The following is a 20,782-nucleotide window of genomic DNA, read 5'->3' on the forward strand; positions in this document are numbered from 1 at the left end:
TTATATAGCAGCAACAATAATCATACTTTCTTGTTAAAAAATCAGAGCTGAAGTCTTGTCCTGTGACTAATGGGGGAGCAAGCGTAAGCTGGAGAGACCCAAAGTCTCTGTTATTGCAGCCTATCAAGAAGAATCCAGATGACTCATGCAAACAGCCTGCAGTCACAGAAGAACGGATCCAAACTGGTCCTCCGCGTCTCACGAAGTTGTGGCCCACAAGGTGTAGGCAATACCTGAATTTACTGGCCATACTGCATTCCTAACATGCTGCTTCTCTTCCCGTGTCCAGGCACTGAGTGCCGCTAAGCAGCACTTCCCGGCAGTGGGGATGAAGATGTAGGGTTTTTTCTGTCCAGATTCTTCTGTGCACTCGGTGCTTCGTGAAATATGCCTAACATATGGGGAGCCTTCTGCATAATTGTCATGGGCTTCAGGATTTGTTTGGGCATATATAAAATACCCTCGCTTGAGCACTAGCTCCGTTTCATATTCTTGTGTTACCGTCGCAATAGGAAGCTCAGATGGGAACTTTCTTACCCAGCTAGTTTGTGCTCATGGGACAAAAGGGTGGTCACACCACATGGAGCTCACCACGGTTGTCGGAACAAGCAGAGAACTCATGCTGTTGTACTGAATGTCAGCCGCATACAATGTCTTCCCATGTTCAGTGAAAATACCACAAGGACAGCCAACAAAATGTCCCCTAAAAATGTCAGGCAAATCAAAGCAGAGAATATGTGTCATAAGTGCCATCTTATTTTCTTTGTGGCTTTCTAAAGCAGTAGTATCTGCTAAGCAAGCAACTTGTACATCACCCTGGAGGGAAATGGGAAGCCGGCTTAGGTGTCTGTTGATTCTTGGCTCACCTACACAGAAGTTATTCAACAACAACGCTGTAAACATCCCTCTTCCAGAATAGGTGTGCCCTATTTTCCTCTTTAATTAAAACTCACAGTGTTAAACCAAACCGGAACAGCTCAGCCTTATTCTGGAAATTAGTCATGAAATTAGTCAGGAATAGCTCCTCCTGAACAACTACATGTATAAACAAGCCCTAAACAATATTTATGTTGTCTGGAACCATGGGGGACATGGTCACAGATGTAAATTACTTTCCAGTCCCCAAAGAGATGTGAAGTAAGAGTTGTCGTCTTCCAACCAGGGACGACGAACACTTCACACCCCACCTTTGACCACTGTGTTTGTCCTTGCTGGACAGTTTGAGGAGACGGTGGGGCTGGACAGGCCCCAGCAGCAAGGCCGAGCGCCGCAACCCGCGCCAGCCCTTTCGGCAAGTCGACCTGCGCCAGGCGCGCCGGGCAAGATGCACAGTTAGGGGAGATGGATATTTTTTTTCGCTTCTGTCCTTAACGGAGAGCCTATTGCCCGGCGGATGTATTAGCAAACCCCCAGGCCGAAGGATGTTTAAAGGAGCTTCCTTTTCATGCAGACCAGCCCCGGCTGTGCCTGCGTGGGTGGCTGTGCCTGCGTGGGGGCCTGTGCCTGCGTGTGGCCGCGCCGGGGACGCCCCCCCTGGGGGCAGGCCCCCCCTCGGGGCAGGCACCCCTTTGGGGCAGGCACCCCCCTCAGGGCAGGCACCCCCCCTCGGGGCAGGCACCCCCTCAGGGCAGGCCCCGCCTCAGGGCAGGCACCCCCTCAGGGCAGGCACCCCCTCGGGGCAGGCCCCCCCCTCTGGGCAGGCCCCCCCTCGGGGCAGGCACCCCCGCTCAGGGCAGGCCCCCCCTCAGGGCAGGCCCCCGGAGCCGCCGGGGCCCAGCGGCTGCCCGCGCTCCCCGCCCCGGCGCAGGCGCGGCCACCGGGCGCGGCTCCCCGTCGTGCGGCCGCCGCAGCCGCCCCGGGTGACAAGTGGCGGCCGCCCCCGCGGCCACGGGCGGGCTCCCCCGCTCCGCCTCCGGCGCCGCGCTACCCCCGCGCCTGCCGAGCCGCGGCCCCGCGGGGAACCGCGGCGGGGCGCTGCGCGGCGCGAGCCCAGCGGTCCCCACGGCGCGGGTGGGCGCCGGCGGTGCACCTGGGCGGCGCGGCGCGGGGCTACCTGACAGTGATTGGCAGCTCGGCGGCAGCCAATGGCGGCGCGGGGGAGCGGGAGCCGGGAGGGCGGGGCCGGGCGGCGCGGCGCGGCGGGGCGGGGGGGGGCTGCGCGGCGGAGCGTGTGCAGCGCCGCGGGGCCGCGGCCGGTATCGGTGCGAGTGAGGGGAGAGACCCCGCGGGGGCGGGGGGCGCAGAGAGAGAGAGAGACACGGATCCCGATCCGGTGCGGCGGCGGCGGCCGGTGGCGGCGGCGGGAGGAGCCGGAGCAGCCGGCGGCGCGCCGCGGAGGAAGGAAGCGCAGGGCTGGCCGCTGCGTGTGCAACCTGGCTGTTCCTGCTGCCCGCGTCCACTCGCGGCTTTTCCTGCCGGCGCTGCCTGACAGCCGCCCGCCGCGGGTGTTGTCGCCGGGGTCTTTGGCGGGGGGGGGGAAGAGCGAGCCGTCCTAAACAACCCGGAGGCGTGATTGAAAGCAAGCAATAATTAACTGGAGGAGGAAGAGGAGGAGGAGGAGGAGGAGGACGGGGGTGGAGGAAGACGAAGGAGGAAGGCACCGCGCGGCAGAGCCCAGCCGAGCCAGCGAGCGGCGGCGGGACGCGGCAACTTCGGCCGCAGCGGAGGAGCCGGAGCTCTGAGCGCAGCGGCGGCCGCCGCCTCAGCCCGCGCCTGCCCTGCCCGAGGGGGAGAGCCCCGCCGCCTCCCCGGCCGCCGGACATGTCGGAGCATAAGGCCGCTGATCCCAAGTTATCGACGACGGACAGGGTGGTGAAAGGTGGGTGCCGCGCCCCCGCCGCCCTTTCGGCCGGGTCGTCCCGCCGTGCCCCCGGCTGGGGTCGCGTCCGCTCGCTCCCCCCCCCGCTCCAGCCCCCCCCCCCCCCCCCCCGGGCAGGTACCGCGGGGCTGCCGGCGGCACGGCCGCTGGAAGCGGTGGGCTCGGCCCGGGGGCTTGCGCCGGGCCCCGGTGGAGGGTTTGCGGCTTCCCTCGCCTGCCCGCCCGGCGCTCCATTGCAGCATTTCTCCCCCTTCCTCCCCCCCGCCGCCTCTCCCTCTCCGCCTTGAAGGCGCTGCACAGGGCTGGCGTGAGAGAGAGGGGGAGCCCCAGCTTCCTCGCCCGCCCCGGTGCCTGGGGGAGAGGGGGGCAGGGCTGGGCTCCCTCCCCCGGCCCGCCTGCTCCTCCGGGCATCCCCCCCTCTTCCTCCTCCTCCTCCTCCGGACTGCACTCCCCGGAGCCCCCCCCCGCAAGGCTGCGCCGCCGCTTGTCGCTGCCGTCCGGCTCCCCGCATGCAGCAGGGATGCCTGGAAACCTCCCCGCGCCGACAGCCGGGGCTCCGCTCCCCCCAGCCAAACCCCGCTGCCAGGGGAGCGGCTGCGCTGCCCGCCTCCCCCCCGCCCCCCCCGCTCCCTGCAGGGCCGCCCCCGCGGCACCCGCGGCGGGGATGCCGGGGGGGGGGGACACACACGACATGGCCGTGGGCGCAGGGGGGGCGGCGGGCCGCGGGCGCTGTGGGAGGCGGCGAAGGCTGCTTCCTCCTCCTCCTCCTCCGCCGTCTCTTACTGACGGCCCGGCCTGCGTGGATGTGAAGTTCCCCAGCGGGCGTTCCGTGGCCGTGCACCCGCGTGTGCGTGCAGATGTGCGTGGGGGTGCTCGGGCACGAACACGTACCGGCTCCATGATTTTTATGATTTTTTTTTTTTTTTTTTTTTCCCCTCGGTTTCGAAGGTATGCGTGCGCTGCGAGCCTCGGCCGTATAAACAAATTAGAGTTTGGATTAACAACACATTGTGCCCCGCAGTACAAACCAAGGTCTGATTTACCGGGGCAGTGCCTGATTTAAATTGCACATGTGCGTTTCTCCGTACATGTGAAGTGTGTGTGTATTTAGTGGTTTGGTTTCTTGTTTGGGTCCGTCCCCCCTACGCTGGCCACGTAGCTGGATGCGCTTGGATACAGTATATTTCATCCCCTTAGATTATAACCCGTGTACCAATACGGAGTGTTATGGTGGAAAGCGCAAACCCTGGGTGCAGTATGCGTCCTTCCAGAACCCAGAAGGCTGGAAATAGAAATGGCCTTGGAATATATACACTTTTGTATTTACATAAGCGTACACCAAAACTAAACGCTTAATGTAAACGTTATTTGGAAAGACATTTATATTTTTGTATTTGTATTTACACTTATCTTCACAGAATCATGGAATGGTTTGGGTTGGAAGGGACCCTATAGATCATCTGGTTCCACCCCCCCTGCCGTGGGCAGGGACACCTTCCACTAGACCAGGTCGCTCAAAGCCCCAACCTGGCCTTGAACACTTCCAGGGATGGGGCAGCCACAACTTCTCTGGGCAACCTGGTCCAGTGCCTCACCATCCTCATGGTGAAGAATTTCTTCCTTATATCTGATCTAAATCTGCCCTCTTTCAGTTTAAAGCCATTACCCTTGTCCTGTCACTACATGCCCGTGTAAAAAGTCCCTCTCCAGCTGTCCTGCAGGCCCCCTTCAGGTACTGGAAGGCCGCAATAAGGTCTCCCCGCAGCCTTCTCTTCTCCAGGCTGAACAACCCCAACTCTCTTAGCCTGGCCTCGTAGGAGAGGTGCTCCAGCCCTCGGATCATTTTTGTGGCCCTCCTCTGGACCCGCTCCAACAGGTCCATGTCCTTCTTGTGCTGAGGGCCCCAGAGCTGGACGCAGTACTCCAGCTGGGGTCTCACGAGAGCGGAGTAGAGGGGCAGAATCACCTCTCCCGACCTGCTGGCCACGCTTCTTTTGATGTAGCCCAGGACACAGTTGGCTTTCGGGGCTGCAAGCGCACATTGCTGGGTCATGTTGAGCTTCTCATCAACCAATGCCCCCCAAGTCCTTCTCAGGGCTGCTCTCAATCCATTCTCTGCCCAGCCTGTGTTTCTGCTTGGGATGGCCCCAACCCATGTGCAGGACCTTGCACTTGGCCTTGTTGAACTTCATGAGGTTTGCACGGGCCCACCACTCAAACCTTCTTATGCATTTTTCCCCCTCTTACTTAATTTTTTTTCCATCCAAATGGAATTGTAGATCTTCAGATGTTGTAAGAAACGTAGTTACAAGCACGATAAGAATTTTTAAAAAGTGACTTGGGAATTCACCTTTACCTTCTAATATCTGGAATATTTACTGGTTGTTTAAGTAGTCAGTCTGTTATATCACACTAAGAGTAGGCTTCAGAAGCCTGAAACAGCTATGTTTACCTGATGCTTATCTTCTGTAGAAACAACAAATGACCATCCTATTGGGAAGACTTCTTCGTCATTATGGGGTGTGTAACTTTTTTTTTTTTTTCTTTTTTAAATCTGCCTTGGTCCTAACACACGACCAAATGTCCTGATCTTTGCTGTGGCAGAACTTCCACTGGCTTAGGTTGATGTTAATCATGAGTAGGAATTATTTCTATATTTACAAAACCCTCAGTGGTTTGAGGGCATCTTACTGTGTTTTGTCAGTAATTGCTCTTTGCATTTTTCACACATGTAAAGTCTCAAACATCTGAAAGCACCGTTTCTAAGAAAACTTAGCAGTATGTACAGTTAGTTATTGTTATAATGCAGTTAAAATGGAAATGAACTTTGTTAAACTGAGTTAAAGTATTGAACAAAAAGAACAAAACGTACATGCTGCTTAGGTGTCCATCTCACCTGGTAACTGTTGTCTCATAATGTCAATGTTTTACTGGAGACATGAAGATTTATTTAACTGGTTGAGTCCTGTATTAAATATTGAAATCCTTTTAAGGTCTTAAAATAGCATCTGAAGAGAGTAGTACACAGTAAACTGATTCTTAATAGGATTATTCTTTGCTGTATCATAGGCACTTCACACTGCCTTTGTATAGACTGTAAGGAAATCGGGTAAGAAAACAATTGGTGGTAATAATAATAGAGATAGGAAAAGATTACTTTGTTTCTTTCCTATAGGACATGATTTGTTCCTTCTTGAGATGAAATAGGCTTGCAATGTTAAATGAATAAGGAATAATTAAAAAAATGAAAAGACACCTTGTAAACACCTATGCAAGTAGTTGGAGAGCCTTGGTATTTGAGAGAGGAAAAACAGATGTTCTGATGTTGGTGAGATATAACCTGTGAAAACAACTTTTTATTTTTTTAAGTTAGAATACCATGCAAAACCTTAATTGGAAAGGAGATGTTTTTAGCATATGGATGCAGGCTCTGGATTAAACTCTCTCTTCTGTTTGCATGTGTGGGGGTTTTTTGCTTGTTTTTATTGTGTTTGGTTGGTATTTTTTTTTTCTAACCCAATTTGATTTGCTGGTGCATGACAAGAGATGTCTCCTTCTAACAACAATTCTGGGCTGGCTGGTGAAAATCCTGGCTCACCACCGTTAGGTAACGGCGGGGTGGCTTTTGGGAGGTTACGATTCCAGCAGCTTCATGTGGATTGCTTGCGGCTTTGTGGCTGAGAGCTGCCTCTTTGGGGGGTTGCTGTGGGCTTTTTTTTTTTGTCTTCTCGTCCTTCAAATCCTCAAATATACTGAAAAGTGGGGTATTTCCATAGGTGAGGACTTCATCTTGCACTCATTTTGCTTTGCTTATTGAATTGTCTGAACTATGCTTAAACTCATTTGAATCAAAAATAAAATGTGCTTTTGGGAGAAGGGGGAAAAAGGCTCAGGAGCCCCTAATGCTTATGAGGTCCTGGTCTTCTCCCACCTCTGTTATGCAGCTTGTGCACAATTACGTTTGACAGTTGGAGTGAAATTTTTGGTTCTGACACAGTCGTGCAATGAACAGCATAAAGAAGAAATTCAAGTCTGTGTGTAATGTTGTTTACCAAGAGTTAATTTGCTTCCGAAAAGTTGACAAAATTGTGTTCTGTTGAGTTAAAGAGAAGATCCTGTGTGTGAATCCGGAGGATGCAGTTACAGTTTGAGAAGTACTTTTTTGATTTACTCTTGTGCTCTCCTTAAGATGGTATGTATATTATGATGCAAATTAGACAATACACCTTTACCTTCTGGATTTTGTGATCCTGTAGAGGAGGAATGCTTTGAATGGTCTGGTGACTGCAAATAAGAGAACCTGTACATTCAGAGGTTTGCAGGATCAAGGCTCAGGACACTATACTGTTGCAGCAAACCCTGACTTGATGTATTTACAAATTGAAACTCCTTGCTTTCTTGTTAGAGGTATGATGCAGCCTTCACCTGGACAGAAGCGTCTCTAAGTTCTTGTTCTCCTTCAGGACTGAGAAGGCTACTCCTTATCCACACTGCTTTTAACTCCTGAGACTTGCCAGCCAGAATGTGGGCTTGGTTGTTCTTCTGAAGGTAGGAATACCTGTCCAGGAAAAACTGGACTGAGGATACTAGCTCATTCCTCATGGGTCACATAACAGCTGTTTGATGTCAACAGCTTTTGGACACTACTGACATTAGCAAGATTTGAACCCCACTGACCTGGAGGCAAGAGCTGTGTATCGTGTTACTTGACCTCCTCAAAATATTCAGTGTTGCATTACTGCCTTCTAGAAATACTGCTCTAAAGCGGAGTAATCCTAAATAAAAACTTCAAGAGTGAACTGGAGTAGTCATACAAAGGAGCAAAGGCAGTATTTCTTGGAAATATTGCTGTTAGCTAGGTACAATGATTGTTTTGATTCTTCTGGGCAGGTCAGATGGTTATGTGGTTTTGAGTGGTTTGTTTGTGGGGTTTTTTCGGCTTTTTTTTTTTTGTTTGTCTTTGAAGGGAAGTGGAGTTTTAATGAAATCCTTTTATGTCAGCTGTTTAGATGGGCTGCTGCCACGGCTCGTGAACCTTGGTGTTGGCAATCTCCTTTCTTCTTGTGCGTTGCGTGTGGAGGTGTACAGAGTTATATCAACAATTGGCAACACCCAAAAAAACTAGGCACTGGTCTCTGCTGTCTCGGAGTTTCAAACCGTGTCATTGTTAGTGGTCCTATAATGTTCAGGCTGTTGGTTGTTGGTAATATAATATGAATGCGAGCTCATGATCAGTATGTTAGCCATCAGCATTAATTTCAGATTCGTGACAGCAATTTTACCTTTCAATAATGGGAATTAGCAATGGAGTTTAGAGTTTCCATTAGTCCAGGGGGACTTGTATGTACTTGCCAAAGGCTTGTGCTCCAGGCTGGAATCCGGCATTGGTGTATTGCAGAAGCCTGTCTCTCTGTGAATCAAATGCAATTTTTCCAGCATAGATGTATACTGCAAGTGCTGGGCTGCCCTTCTGTGGTTTTCGAGTAATTGTGTGATGACCTGAATGTCAGTAGCGTTGATGAATTTGGTATATATTTTGGTGTAAATCTGAGTGTTAGGAAATGCATGACAAGGACTAGTTTTACTTGGATAGTTATAGCTGTCTAATGACAGTAAATTAAATGGTTATGTGCCCCTCTTCTGAGGGGTTATTCTGCCTGATACTCGTGAAGGAAAGGAAGGAGTTGCTTTGTAGCTGTTCCTGTTGGCATAGGAAAGCTGACTCTGTTTTTCTTTTTAATTAATTTATCCTTGTAGTACTTAGGAATGTACTTGCTTGCTCTGGGGAAGCCTGCATCTGGGTTTAAGGGGAGTTATTAACTAGAATCCACCTTCAGCTATGTCAGAAAGGTGGCACTGGTACAGCTGGGGATTATCTGCTCTCCTGCATCCACTTTCACCTTCATTTGAAGGGATGGGTGTTCCTCCACCTCAGCTTTGGTAACTGTAATCCCCTGGTAGCTTCATGAAGCAAGCCGTATGAGATGCAGCTGAGAGCAGAAAACAACTGAATATGCTTGCAGAGGCTTTATGGATACTGAGGAAAGAAAATGAGGTTGGCTTGTTGTTTTCTTATATGTAACCGCTTTGTTCTTACCTCATGGTCGTCAAAACTAAGTTAATACTTGTAAGACCAGTGGATTCTGTCAGCTGGATGCTGCTTGGGTGTTGCAGTCTTTGTGTTTCTCACACTGCATAAAACCTGTATATATGTGTGACGGGTGTATACCACTTGTAAAGGATTGTGAACGTAGTAATGAGAAACTGAAACAAAACCAAAGTACGGTGCTTGACAGTTATGCTTGTGTAATAAAGCTGGTGATTTATTTTGATTTGTGAACTTGCTGAGCCTCTTAGTCGTTAAGATCATTTTGTAAATAAGGCCTTCAGCGAAACGAGTCTTTTGCTGTATAGGCATAGGTAAAAAAATCGTGCTCACACTGAAGGGTGCCTTTCTGATGTAGTTATTACTGCATTGCATAGGTGGGAGGCTTTTCTCATGCTCTGTGTTATGAAAGTGGCTTGCTGAGCGTGCTGAGTCTCAGCACTGATATAAGGTGAGGGACAAAATTGCCTTATTTGTGTGTTAAAAAACTTTTTTATGCTTCTGAATTCCACACTGGCTAAAGCTGTCTTCCGTTACCTGCTCTTTTTGGCTGAACCTGACAAGAGAGCTGGTGCTTTTGATACTGCTGGCGGTAGTAAGAAACTGGAAAGAGGAGTTCATGCTGGATGTTATCAGCATTTAACTTAATTGGAAAATATGAGCCAGCTGAGGTCATTTTCCATAGGGGGATGTTGTAGAGAACAGTTGTTTCCCCTCTGTTATCCATTCCCAAATGGAATGGTATCTACTTCCATTGCATGCATCCCACTCAGAGATGATAGATGTTGCATGGTTACGCTTGCTTTTCTGTGCAGGTTGTGACAGGAAGATCAAATGCAAAATATATTTACCTTTGATTACATAACTCGATATTTTTCTCTTTTTTTTTTTTTTTTTTTTTTTTTTGTAGTTCCACAACTTCCAGCCCTCTCACATTCCTTCCCTTCTGGTATTTCTAAAGGGATTTTCTGTCAAAAGTCATTTTGGGTAATGTCAATATATAAGTACCTGTAGCTTGGATACTTCAAACTCTTTTTTTTTTTTTTTTTTTAGTTTCTTCTATTTTACTGAGTGGCTCCTACTTAAAGTACAAAAGCAGGACTATGTTTTAAATTTGGTACTCCATCTAAATATGGATATTAATTAGTCCAAGGCTTCCCAGTAATGACGAAGCAGCACGTTGTAGGGGTAGTTCCCTCTTTATAGCTTTAGAGAATGTGGAGAAAAGTACTTCCTTAAGAGTATTTTAAGATACAAAGATACTGCTTAACACTTTTCTCAAGCGTGCCATAAAAGAAGCCACAAGTTTCTGAAGTAAAAGCCACTTCAAATCATCTTCATGAAAAGGTGCCTTCTTGTATTCTTTTGTATGTGGTTTCACAAGTCAAATGCAAGTTACAACTGCATAATGTTTCTTCAGTTGAACACTTAAATAATTTCCTGCTCTGATAATCAGTCATTTACTTTGACTTTCCCCCATAAAAAATCATTTTATGGCTACTCAATCAATAATGGTGGAAAGAATCATCCCAGTTCTGAAAAATATTACAGCGTGTGTGCAGCCTGGTTCTCATAAGTGCGTGGCTCATTGAGCGATCTGCCACTCAGACTGTAGATTCAGGTTGCCATTATTGCCGGAGGTTGTACCCCAGGTATGTTCTTGTTGTTTTTCTTTAATTATTGAATGGAGGAAGAAATGGAAGGTCATACGTGGAGAAACAGGGAAACAATAAGTGCTATGATGGTAAATTTTACTTTTAAAGATAAAAATCTGAACTACTTATTCCTACCCTACTTGCTCCTGCACCAGAAAGCTGCTACTGTTGAAATAACACCTCCGGAGTAGTACCTCCTTGACAGTCACTTACGTGCATTTTAAACTGACTATGATATCTATTTTTATAAGCGAGGTTAGGCATGTTAACGTTGATATGGCAACACTGCTGTATGAGGAGAACATAACTGTCTTATTTAAGATTGAATTATGATGCCAACACAATCTCCCATCTAATTTCCAACTAATGCCATTTATGTTTGGAGCTGGAGAAGAGAAGGAGCAGAGCGGAAAGGCATGAGAGGTCAAAAACGGTGGTTTTAGTTAGAAGTTAATTCCTGGGTGTCTGGGGGTTGCATGTGCTTAAGGCATAGATGGCAATCTTTCCTTTTAGGGTGTATTTCATGAAGGTTTTGAAAACATTTGGTTTGAGGATTATCTACCACTTAAATCTCTTTCTACTTAGAAATAAAGCTGTGCTGTACTGAACTTTTGTGGCAGCTTCCTTTTGTTTTCAGTGAGTTGTGTGTGGTTTGTTTGTTTGTTTTTTTAAACACTTTGGCTCTCTTGTGTTTCAATATGCCCTTTCTTTTCCTGTCCATTCCTTTCCTGCATTTCTGCAAACTTTTCTCTCCTTATTGCTCTCATACTTATTGCTAAGTATGTCAAGCAGCCTAAGTTCTGCCTGGTAGCTGTGATTTGGGTGCATGTACCTAATGCAAGAGGTTCACCGAACACTGAGTCTTTCCTTTGGCGCATTTATATCTGTAGATGCCTGGGGAAGCATGTGAGAATAGGGGAAGTATATTCTACCTCTTTCTCAGACTTCTGTTTTAATTCTGCGGCCAGCTGCTGACTCCATAGCTTTCTTTTCAGTGAATAGCTCCGCTATCAGTGTGCTTCTCAAGCTCTTCTCCACTTGTCACAGAAGGATGTCTCTATTTTGCAGTTCAGCTGCTGCTTGCAGGTTGCTTAGCAGTAACGTTGAAAACTCACAGCGTGACTGTTAGTTTTAACTCATGTAGTTTGCAAAAAGCTCTGAGGGCTAGCATAGATGGTGGAGATTTTTGGTTAACTTGCGAAGAGAGGTGGTCTAAGCACTCATGCTTCGGTGTCTTTGCAACCAGACACAAGTTAATTAGCAACAGAAGGGAAGATTTGGTGAAGCTGGTAATACTTGCTTGAAAAAAAACCTGAAGTTCATGACAGATGAGTGAACTTTAAACCCCCCACTGTTAAACTCTAAGCATGAAAGGCATAGAACCTCGTCTTCACAGAGATTGTACAAAATCTTTGTGGTAAAGAAAGGCAAAGCTATGCTAAAATATGGTTGCGTTAAATCTTCCAATAGTAATAGCTATTTTTGTCTTTCAGCTAGGCATATATGGCTTAAATAAAATAATTGAAGTCTGATGCATTACAGGGCTTTCAAAATTGAAAAGTGCTGTGATGGGATGAAACACGTACTGATGGAGACAGGTATCGGTGTAACAGCGCCAGTATTCTACACCATATTCTTTTTCTCCATCCCATCTTTTAGATGCATGCAGCTTAGGCATTTTACTGCATCAGATTCATGTTCGCCAAAATACCTTTGCTGAGTCGTCCTGACTATTGCACAGTGTAAAACTGATGGAGTGGAGCAAAAAAGTATAACTAACCTGCTGTGGAGCAAATTCTGCTATAATGTTGGCTCTGCTACTTGCTAATTATACAAAATACCAAGCCTGCACAGTGTTGCCGCGAGAAAGGAAGTGCACTTTGAACTTCTGATTGGAATGGTGAAAATAACATGTGTTAATAATGGGTTACGCAGATGTGATGCTGCAGACAGTCTTTGACACTCACTCTGGGCATTGTTCAATAGGCTTAATTAATAGAATCTATAGTACAGGTTTTTGGCCTAATTCAGTGTGTGATTAGATTTTAATTTTTAATTTAAGCTTTTGTGAGTGTCTTTGAAGGTAGGTTGCATGATTTTTTTTTTTCCTTTTTTTTTTTTTGTTTGTTTGGTGGTTTTTTTGTTTGGTTTTTTTTTTACTTGCTGATAGTGACAGCTTAGTAATTGTGTGGCCAGATAAACCAAAGTTCCTGAGTTGTTCATGTTCTGAAGTAACCGTCATTTGGAAAGAAATCCTTTGCAGTCTAGATAGATGGCCGAAAGTGAGAAAAAGAGGCTCAGCTGCTAACCTGTTTTCCATTGCTGTGTTTGGCTGCACGTATATATTTAACAATTATTTCTCTCTTTCTGCAGGTAGGGGTACTTCATTTTTATCATTCTTTTGCTGTGGCTGTATTTATTACTTGTTATTGAGTTGCAGACTGGTTCTTATGAAAATGGGTGTATACTGCCTATGATTAGGTGGTAGTCTTTCTGAAGTGTTTGGAATTCCTCTGGAAGTGTTTTTCTCTCCTGAAGTGGAGAAACTGGTAAAAGGAATGGTAGTTTTCGTAATAAATTAGTGATTGCTTTGGTAACTAGGGGGATGTCCTGGTTTCGGCTGGGATGAAGTTAATTTTCTTCCTAGTAGCTGGCATAGTGCTGTGTTTTGGATTTAGTATGAGAATAATGTTGATTATTAAACCACTGATGGTTTAGTTGTTGCTAAGTACTGCTTGCAATTGTCAAGGACTTCTCAGCTTCTCATGCCCTGCCAGGGAGAAGCTGGGAGGGGGCACAGCCAGGATAGTTGATGCAAACTGGCCAAAGGGCTATTCCATACCATATGGCGTCATGCTCAGTATAGAAACTGGGGGGGTTGGCTGGGGGGCAGCGATCGCTGCTCAGGGGCTGGCTGGGCATCAGTCAGCTGGTGGTGAGCAATTGCATCATGCATCACTTGCTTTGTATATTGTTATTATTGTTACTACTACTATCTTACTTCATTTTGTTTCAATTATTAAACTGTTCTATCTCAACTCGGGAGTTTTCTCACTTTTACCCTCCAGATTCTCTCCCCCATCCCACCAGGGCAGGGGGGCGAGCGAGCGGCTGCGGGGGGCTTCGCTGCTGCCTGGGGCTGAGCCACAACGGGGCCGGGGGAAGCAGTGCAGGAGCTTGTGACTCCTTTCTGGTCTATAGTTCTGTATGGGTGATCTTGGAGGGGAAGGCACATGGCTAGAGAGGAACATACACTGTTGTATTTTCTCTCAAAATGACATGAAATTACTTGAAATAGTATGTTCCAGGTTCTGTGGAGATTTTCTGTGGGAATACACGCTAGCTTTTTCTCAATCTGTCAAGGAGTAATGCTCCAGTAGAGAGAATTGTATCTGAAAATTCTTTCTGCATCTATATATGTGGGGTTTCTTCTACTTTAACCTTTTCTTTGCAGTTGTGTATTTGAATCCTTATGAAACATCTGATTTGGTTCACATATAGTACAGTTAACAAAACAATAAAAAGCTTCTAGATGGGGAAGCCCACCCTGCTGTTTCATCATCCACTTTGGACTTGAGATACTTTTAATCAGCACACCTCTTTTCAACAACAAATTTGGGATTTCTTGGCTGAATTCGGCTTTTATTACTGGAAAAGACAATTTTAGTAATTTAATACCTTTTATTGACCATCTTTTTTAAGCAGTTTAACATAATTGACGATTTGAATGCAGAACCGTTCATACAAAATCCCTTCCTATCTCCCCAAACACGAAAAGCAACCCCTAAATAGAAATTAAAAAAAAAAATCAAACAGAATTTAAATATTTTTTTTAGTCTTTTTTCCGTGATGTTTGCCAAGTTTTGGTTTGATGTAGATTACAATGGTCATACTGTGTTACCAATCTTTGAAAAAGTGCAACTGGTCATTAGCTGCAATGACACGAACAGCTGTAGTATTTTATGATAACAGCTGGGAACAATCTAGTTCTCTTCAATAACTTTCTTTTATTGTTCCTTTCATGCCATTTTTAAAATGAGAAAGCGAGATTATTGTATTTGTTCTCTATTTTACACCAGGGATTTCTTCATAGACAGTGGTGGCAATTAGGTATCAAAATACAGCGTTGCTGTTTGTGACTTGGAACGTTTCCCTCCGCAGGACCTGTTTCATAACCCGCTGAAATCTGCAGGAGTTGGAGTCTTTTCATTAACTTGAGTAAACTGTGAATCAAGTCGTCATCCTAGGACTTATAGTTTTGGCCTTCCTTTTTAGTGCATGATTTCTCTTTGGTTTAAACTGCTCTGTTATGTCTGATCTTATGCAGCTTAGGACAGGACAGCATTAGCTCTTATTTTAACACTGAGCAAAGTGCACTTCTACTTTGCAATGCTCTCATTTAGCAAGTGAAAAGGGACTTGTCTGGTTGTAGGCGGCTGGTTTCCCAAGAAATAATTCGCTGTTCTCTTCAAAAGCGTAGTCTAAAATGTTTTCCGTGTATGTATGTATGGTTGTTTTTATCGTACGAGTCTTTTTCATGTATAATTTTTTTAGTCTTCCCTTAAAAATGAGTTTTCTCATTTAAATAAAATCGTTCAACTTATTTTGCTGGTGTAATAGAGTAAATCTTAATATTAAAATCACACTGGTAGTACTAAAGATGTACATACCAGATCTGTGTAGGAGCGTTGTTTTCTTCCCTGAGAGACCTGCTGTCCTGTGTCACACAAGTGGTGGTGTCTGTGGTTACTAGAGGGGAGCCTAATGGCATAGCAAGGTATATTGGGCATACGGCTGGCGAGTTTGGGAAGAAGAAAGGAAGAGCACAGTGTGCAAGGGTATGTGTTTTCAGTGCAGTAAAGTGTTACTTGGGGAATCCTATCTAGTTTAGAAATCAAAAGCAGAGAGCTGTTTTAAGAGTGCCTTGCCTAATAAGTTAGAATCATAGAATCGTTTAGGTTGGAAAAGACCTTTGAGATCATCCAGTCCAACCATTAACCTACACTACCAAGTCCACACTAAACCAATCAAGGGCAGACTAGACTAAACCATGTCCCGAAGTGCCACATCTACCCGTTTTTTGAACACTTCCAGGGATGGGGACTCCACCACCTCTCTGGGCAGCCTGTTCCAATGCTTGACCACCCTTTCCATGAAGAAATTTCTCCTAATTTCCAGCCTAAACCTCCCCTGGTGCAGCTTGAGGCCATTTCCTCTTATCCTATCGCTAACTACTTGGGAGAAGAGACCAACACCCACCTCACTACAGCCTCCTTTCAGGGAGTTGTAGAGAGCGATAAGGTCTCCCCTCAGCCTCCTCTTCTCCAGGCTAAACAACCCCAGTTCCCTCAGCCGCTCCTCATAAGGCCTGTGCTCCAGACCCTTCACCAGCCTTGTTGCCCTTCTCTGCACACGCTTTGGCACCTCAATGTCCTTCTTGTAGTGAGGGGCCCAAAACTGGACACAGTATTCCAGGTGCGGCCTCACCAGTGCCGAGTACAGGGGAACAATCACCTCCCTGCTCCTGCTGGCCACACTATTCCTGATACAAGCCAGGAAGTTATATTGGTTCAGGTGAGTATCTTAGAAGTATGTGTGCAGCAGGGCGGGAAGCTATGCGGTAGCTACAAGGGAGCTTGACTCTATCAACATGCAAAGGCAGTTGGTGAAGTTTTTAGTTAGTCATATACTCTGTGTGTATAACCCCAAGTTTGGTTCAGATTATCAGTGAATGATCTTTTTGCATCTTTTTTAAGAAAAGTTTCCTGAGATAAAGTGCTTATAATTTCTGTTAACAGTAACAACTTAAGCTGTTTGTCCTTATGTTATCAGTAATAAGGAGGGGAAAATGACTTTAAGATGCTATCTTTTGAGCATACTGAGATGAGGTTACTTTTGGTTAGAGAGAGGAAAGGAGGATTGAACTCAAAAAAACATATTTGTACTACAGAAGGGGATGAACCTGCATTCGTTTCAGTTGAGAGATTAGTTTTAGCTTCTGGGCTGTTGACTACCTTAGCAGGTATGTTTTTTTTTCTTTATCATTTAACCTTCCGCTTGCCACTCCACTGGAGAAATAGCATATCCTTAATTTTTATGAATGATGTGTCAAAGTCCCTTTCTCAATCTCTCACAGCTAAAAAGTCTGAGCCCTGACAACTTCACAGAAGCACAGAGCGGTTGAGTCTGGAAGGGACCTCTGGAGGTCATCTGGTCCAGCCCCAGCTCTCTCAACCTTTCCTCATAGGAGAGATGCCTGAGTCCCTTAAGTCGTCTTAGTGGCCCTTTGCTGGACTCTGCAGTTTCTCCAAGTCTCACGCTTTCTGTGTGAAATCTAAATGTAAATAAAAGTTAATTTATACACATAAAGAACTTGCACATTAGGGAGTAGCACACTCTTATCCTTTTTAACAAGGTACTGCTGCTTCCCTGGAGTTCTGAATCTCAGGCGACACCTACCTCACATGTAAACACTGTCTGCTTACCACATAAAAGATGAGGGATATCACTGTCATTAATGAAAGTCTTAAATGCATGTGAAATTTTTGTACGCTATTAACCTCACCTCTTGTATCCTATTGTCACAGACAATACTTCACTGTAGGATATTGTTTGTATAACCTAGGCTAATCTTAGAAGTACTGCCAGTCAGAAAGTTACTCTGCAGATATTGTTTTGGTTATAATCCAGTTGCTATGGCTTCCGAATGTGCATTAGACTTCCACCCCCCCCCCCCCCCAGATTTATGGGAGTTGCAGGAGACAGAAGTTTTTATAGGTCATCTTAGAGAATTTGCCAACAGCCTCCTGGGCTGCATTAGGAGAAGTGTTGCCAGCAGGTCGAGGGAGGTGATCCTTCCCTCTTGCTCAGCACTGGTGGGGCCACACCTGGAGTGCTGGGTCCAGTTCTGGGCTCCCCAGTATGAGGAAGGACATGGACATACTGGAATGAGTCCAGTGCAGGGCCACAGAGATGACTATGGGACTGGAGCATCTTTCATATGAGGAGGGGCTGAGAGAGCTGGGGTCATTCAGCTGGGAGAAGACAAGGCTCAGGGGGATCTCATCCGTGTGCATAAATACCTGGTGGAAGGAAACGAAGAAGGGGCATCCAGGCTCTTCTCGGTAGTGCCTAGTAACTAACAGGACAAGAGGTAATGGGCACAAATTGACAGCTCTCACAGTAAGTGAATTTTCTAGTTTTCAAACACTGGCACAGGTTGTCCAGGGAGGTTGTGGAGTCTCCATCCGTGGAGGCATTCAAAAGCTGTCTGGATGTGGCCCTGCTTGAGCAGCGGTGTGGGACCACATGACCTCCAGAGGTCCGCTTGCAACCTCGACCATTCTGTGATCACCTTTTACTGAACTCTTTTAAATGCATACTTAAAACGCTGTTTATCAATTCACAGACCTTTTGACCAAACATGAAATACAGAAATATCCCTTTGAAAATGAAAGGTTATGTCTGCTAATGAGGTATTCTACAGGAAGAATGCTTTGTGTGATTATGAGGATCCACTATACAAATACTTATTTTGAAATAGCAGCAAGATATGTTGCATTGGGAAATTATATGGTTTTCTAATTGACGCATCCATATGCAGCTGGTAGTGTTGCTGGCAAAACATTTGCACAGATCACTCTTGACAAGTTTCAGAATCTCCTAAGCATGTATAGCTCTGGAGTTTGGTGTACCTTGAAAGTGGGGACAGATAGTAGGCCCACTGTACTTTGCTTTGGGCAACTGTAAGAAAAATGGAAAAAAGCTTTTACATAAATCTTTCATAGTTATTACTAACGCTTCTGACATGACCATCAGAAAGGTCCATTTTATAATTACTGGAAGGAAGTGGTTATCTTTTACTAGTCCTTGGTTTGTCTGATTTTTCCATAGTGGCATGATGATTAAAACAGGGTGATGGCAATTGTCTTTCAGCTCTAATACTCTCTGGCATGTTTTTTTCTTTGCTGCTTCTCATGCTTTTTTATTTCCCTCTGAAGATGCACATTGCCCTCTAAAGTTGACTAGGAAATACCTGAATACTGCATGCATACAAGTAAAATCAAACCTGTGGTAAGGGAATCTCTTGATGTGGGTGACAGGGAATGAAAATAAGCATTTTGAAGAGTTTGAGTATGACAAAAGTTATGCTGACTACTTCAGGAAAGTTAGTAGAGCTACCATACTAGAGGTTTTGAGCAAGTTCTCTAGGTGGGATCACCTTCATGGATAATTAATCTGGATAATGGAGATAATTTTTTTTTTTTGTAGTGAAAATGCAGCTTCTGGGGTTGCTCAGTTGACTAGATACATTTGAGGAAAATGATAGACAGATATAAAAGTGTGAATTTCCTCGGTGCTGATATAGATCATACTGTCTAATAAAAACCTGGGGCAACACACATCCCTGTGAAAGAAGTTTCAATGCATTTACTGTCTTTGCAACATACTGAACAGCAACTGGAAAGAGGACTTGCTAGTGCAGCTAATAAATCTGTGGCCTAATTATTTATAATTAGAAAAGTGTGTGTCAAAAGATCCCTTGTTCTGGAGAACTTCTGGTTGCAAAAAGGCAAGCTGAAGAGTTGCCATAAAGATACTTAAAAAAAGGAAAGGAAAAGGCAGACTGAACGTAGATATCATGACCTGGAAGGATGTTCCTGGCGACAAAACACACCAAAGGAGCTGAAGAGGTGCTTTGAATAGATGGAAATGAAGAGCAAATGAGAAAGCCCAACAACCTGCAGGTGCTGTAAATAGCATATGTTCACCTACCTGCAGCATGAATGGCTATTCCAGGAATATCTCTTCTAGCCTGTGCTGCAGGGCATTTCTTCCTAAGTGGCCCTGATGGTGACACCATCATCTCCTGCTCAGACACAGGCCGTGCAGAGAGGCAGCTTTTTGGCACAGTGGGCACCTGTCATAGTCACAAATAAGTCACCAGAGGAAATTGTTCTTATGGATTATATTAATGAAAAACTTCTTGAGAGTGACCATGGAGGATAAGTTATTGTACAGCTATTAAAATATGTCTTTATTTATGAGGGAAGATACATGGTGCTGGGATTTGTTGTTGAGAATCTACTGTATCCTGGTGCTCTGATATATTGGACAAGATTAAAAGCTGACTTCAGTTTGTGCCACGTTTTATCTTAACTGATGATGCAAGCTGCTTCTAATAAATAATTTTATCAGCAAATCTTCACAAATTACCATGGTTTCGTAAGGCTTCTAAAATTTTTGCCTGAAGCCTTAATATAACAAAATTGGCAAAACTAAACCCTGTTTCTATCATGATTCCCAGAAAATAAAGGGCTGTGTGAGGGCAGTGGATTCTTCCTGTGCCTTGATGCAGGGCCAGAATTTTAACAGCCTCCCTAAATGTTTAGCAGAAACATTTTTGGCTTCAAGAATGCAGGTTTTGTCTTTTCTTCAAAGGTGACTGATGGCACCAATAATACTTCTTCTAATGTGCAGAGCAGCTGAGTGAACTTGAAGAGTCAGTGTAATCAGATGGCCTGCCTAGCCAGAGAATGCTACAAAATCCTTTCACAACTGTATTTTAACTACAGAGTGAATTATCTTTGCCTGAGTTTATATTAATCTAGTACCATGGATTATTTTGGTGAAACCATTCCTTTCAAAGTGTTCCCCTTCCCTCCTGAGCATCAGTCTTTTAGAAAAGCTGCCTTTTTAAAAAAGCGTAAGAGATCATTTGTAAACAGTAGTCTATAAATATGGGAATAATATATGGCAACCATTTCATTGCTGGAGTCCTCAGTGAAAGCAATGCTTTCTCTTCAACTTCTGGCTGTGCAAAATCATATTTGTTGATGAGTATCTGGCAAACTTTGTCAGATTTATTTTAAGTAACGTGAGTCCTCTGAAAGTTTCAGGGTAATAGGGACCTAGGGAGGAGCAGGCTGGGTTAGCCCTGAAACTTTCCATGCTGCAGGAGGCTGAGAAAGTAGCAGGCTGAATTTATTACTGGTGCAGTACACAACAGCAGTCAGAAAAGATGCTGCTTGGAGCTAGGGAAAAACACAAGGGGAGTTGGAATTACCTTTCCTTTTCTGCATCAGCATCTGTATGAAGCTTATCCTTATGCCTTCTGTCTGCTTTGCTGCCCTACTGTTAACAATGGAAATATTCTCTACAAACGTAGGAGGCCCTGCTTTTGCATTTTTGAATTAAAGAAGA

General features: G+C 45.5%; 1 protein-coding gene across 1 annotated transcript in view; it reads left to right on the forward strand.

Annotated features, from left to right (window-relative positions):
• Window positions 1–2,760: 2,760 nt before the first annotated feature.
• PPP3CA (protein phosphatase 3 catalytic subunit alpha) overlaps window positions 2,761–20,782 on the forward strand; it is a 206,712-nt gene continuing 188,690 nt past the window's right edge. The window contains exon 1 of the mRNA XM_075709822.1: window positions 2,761–2,818. Coding sequence (XP_075565937.1) covers window positions 2,761–2,818 — 58 coding nt within the window. The remainder of the gene's footprint in view (window positions 2,819–20,782) is intronic.

The sequence above is a fragment of the Pelecanus crispus genome, chromosome 4 (assembly GCF_030463565.1).
Source record: "Pelecanus crispus isolate bPelCri1 chromosome 4, bPelCri1.pri, whole genome shotgun sequence".
Classification (NCBI taxonomy): domain Eukaryota; kingdom Metazoa; phylum Chordata; class Aves; order Pelecaniformes; family Pelecanidae; genus Pelecanus; species Pelecanus crispus.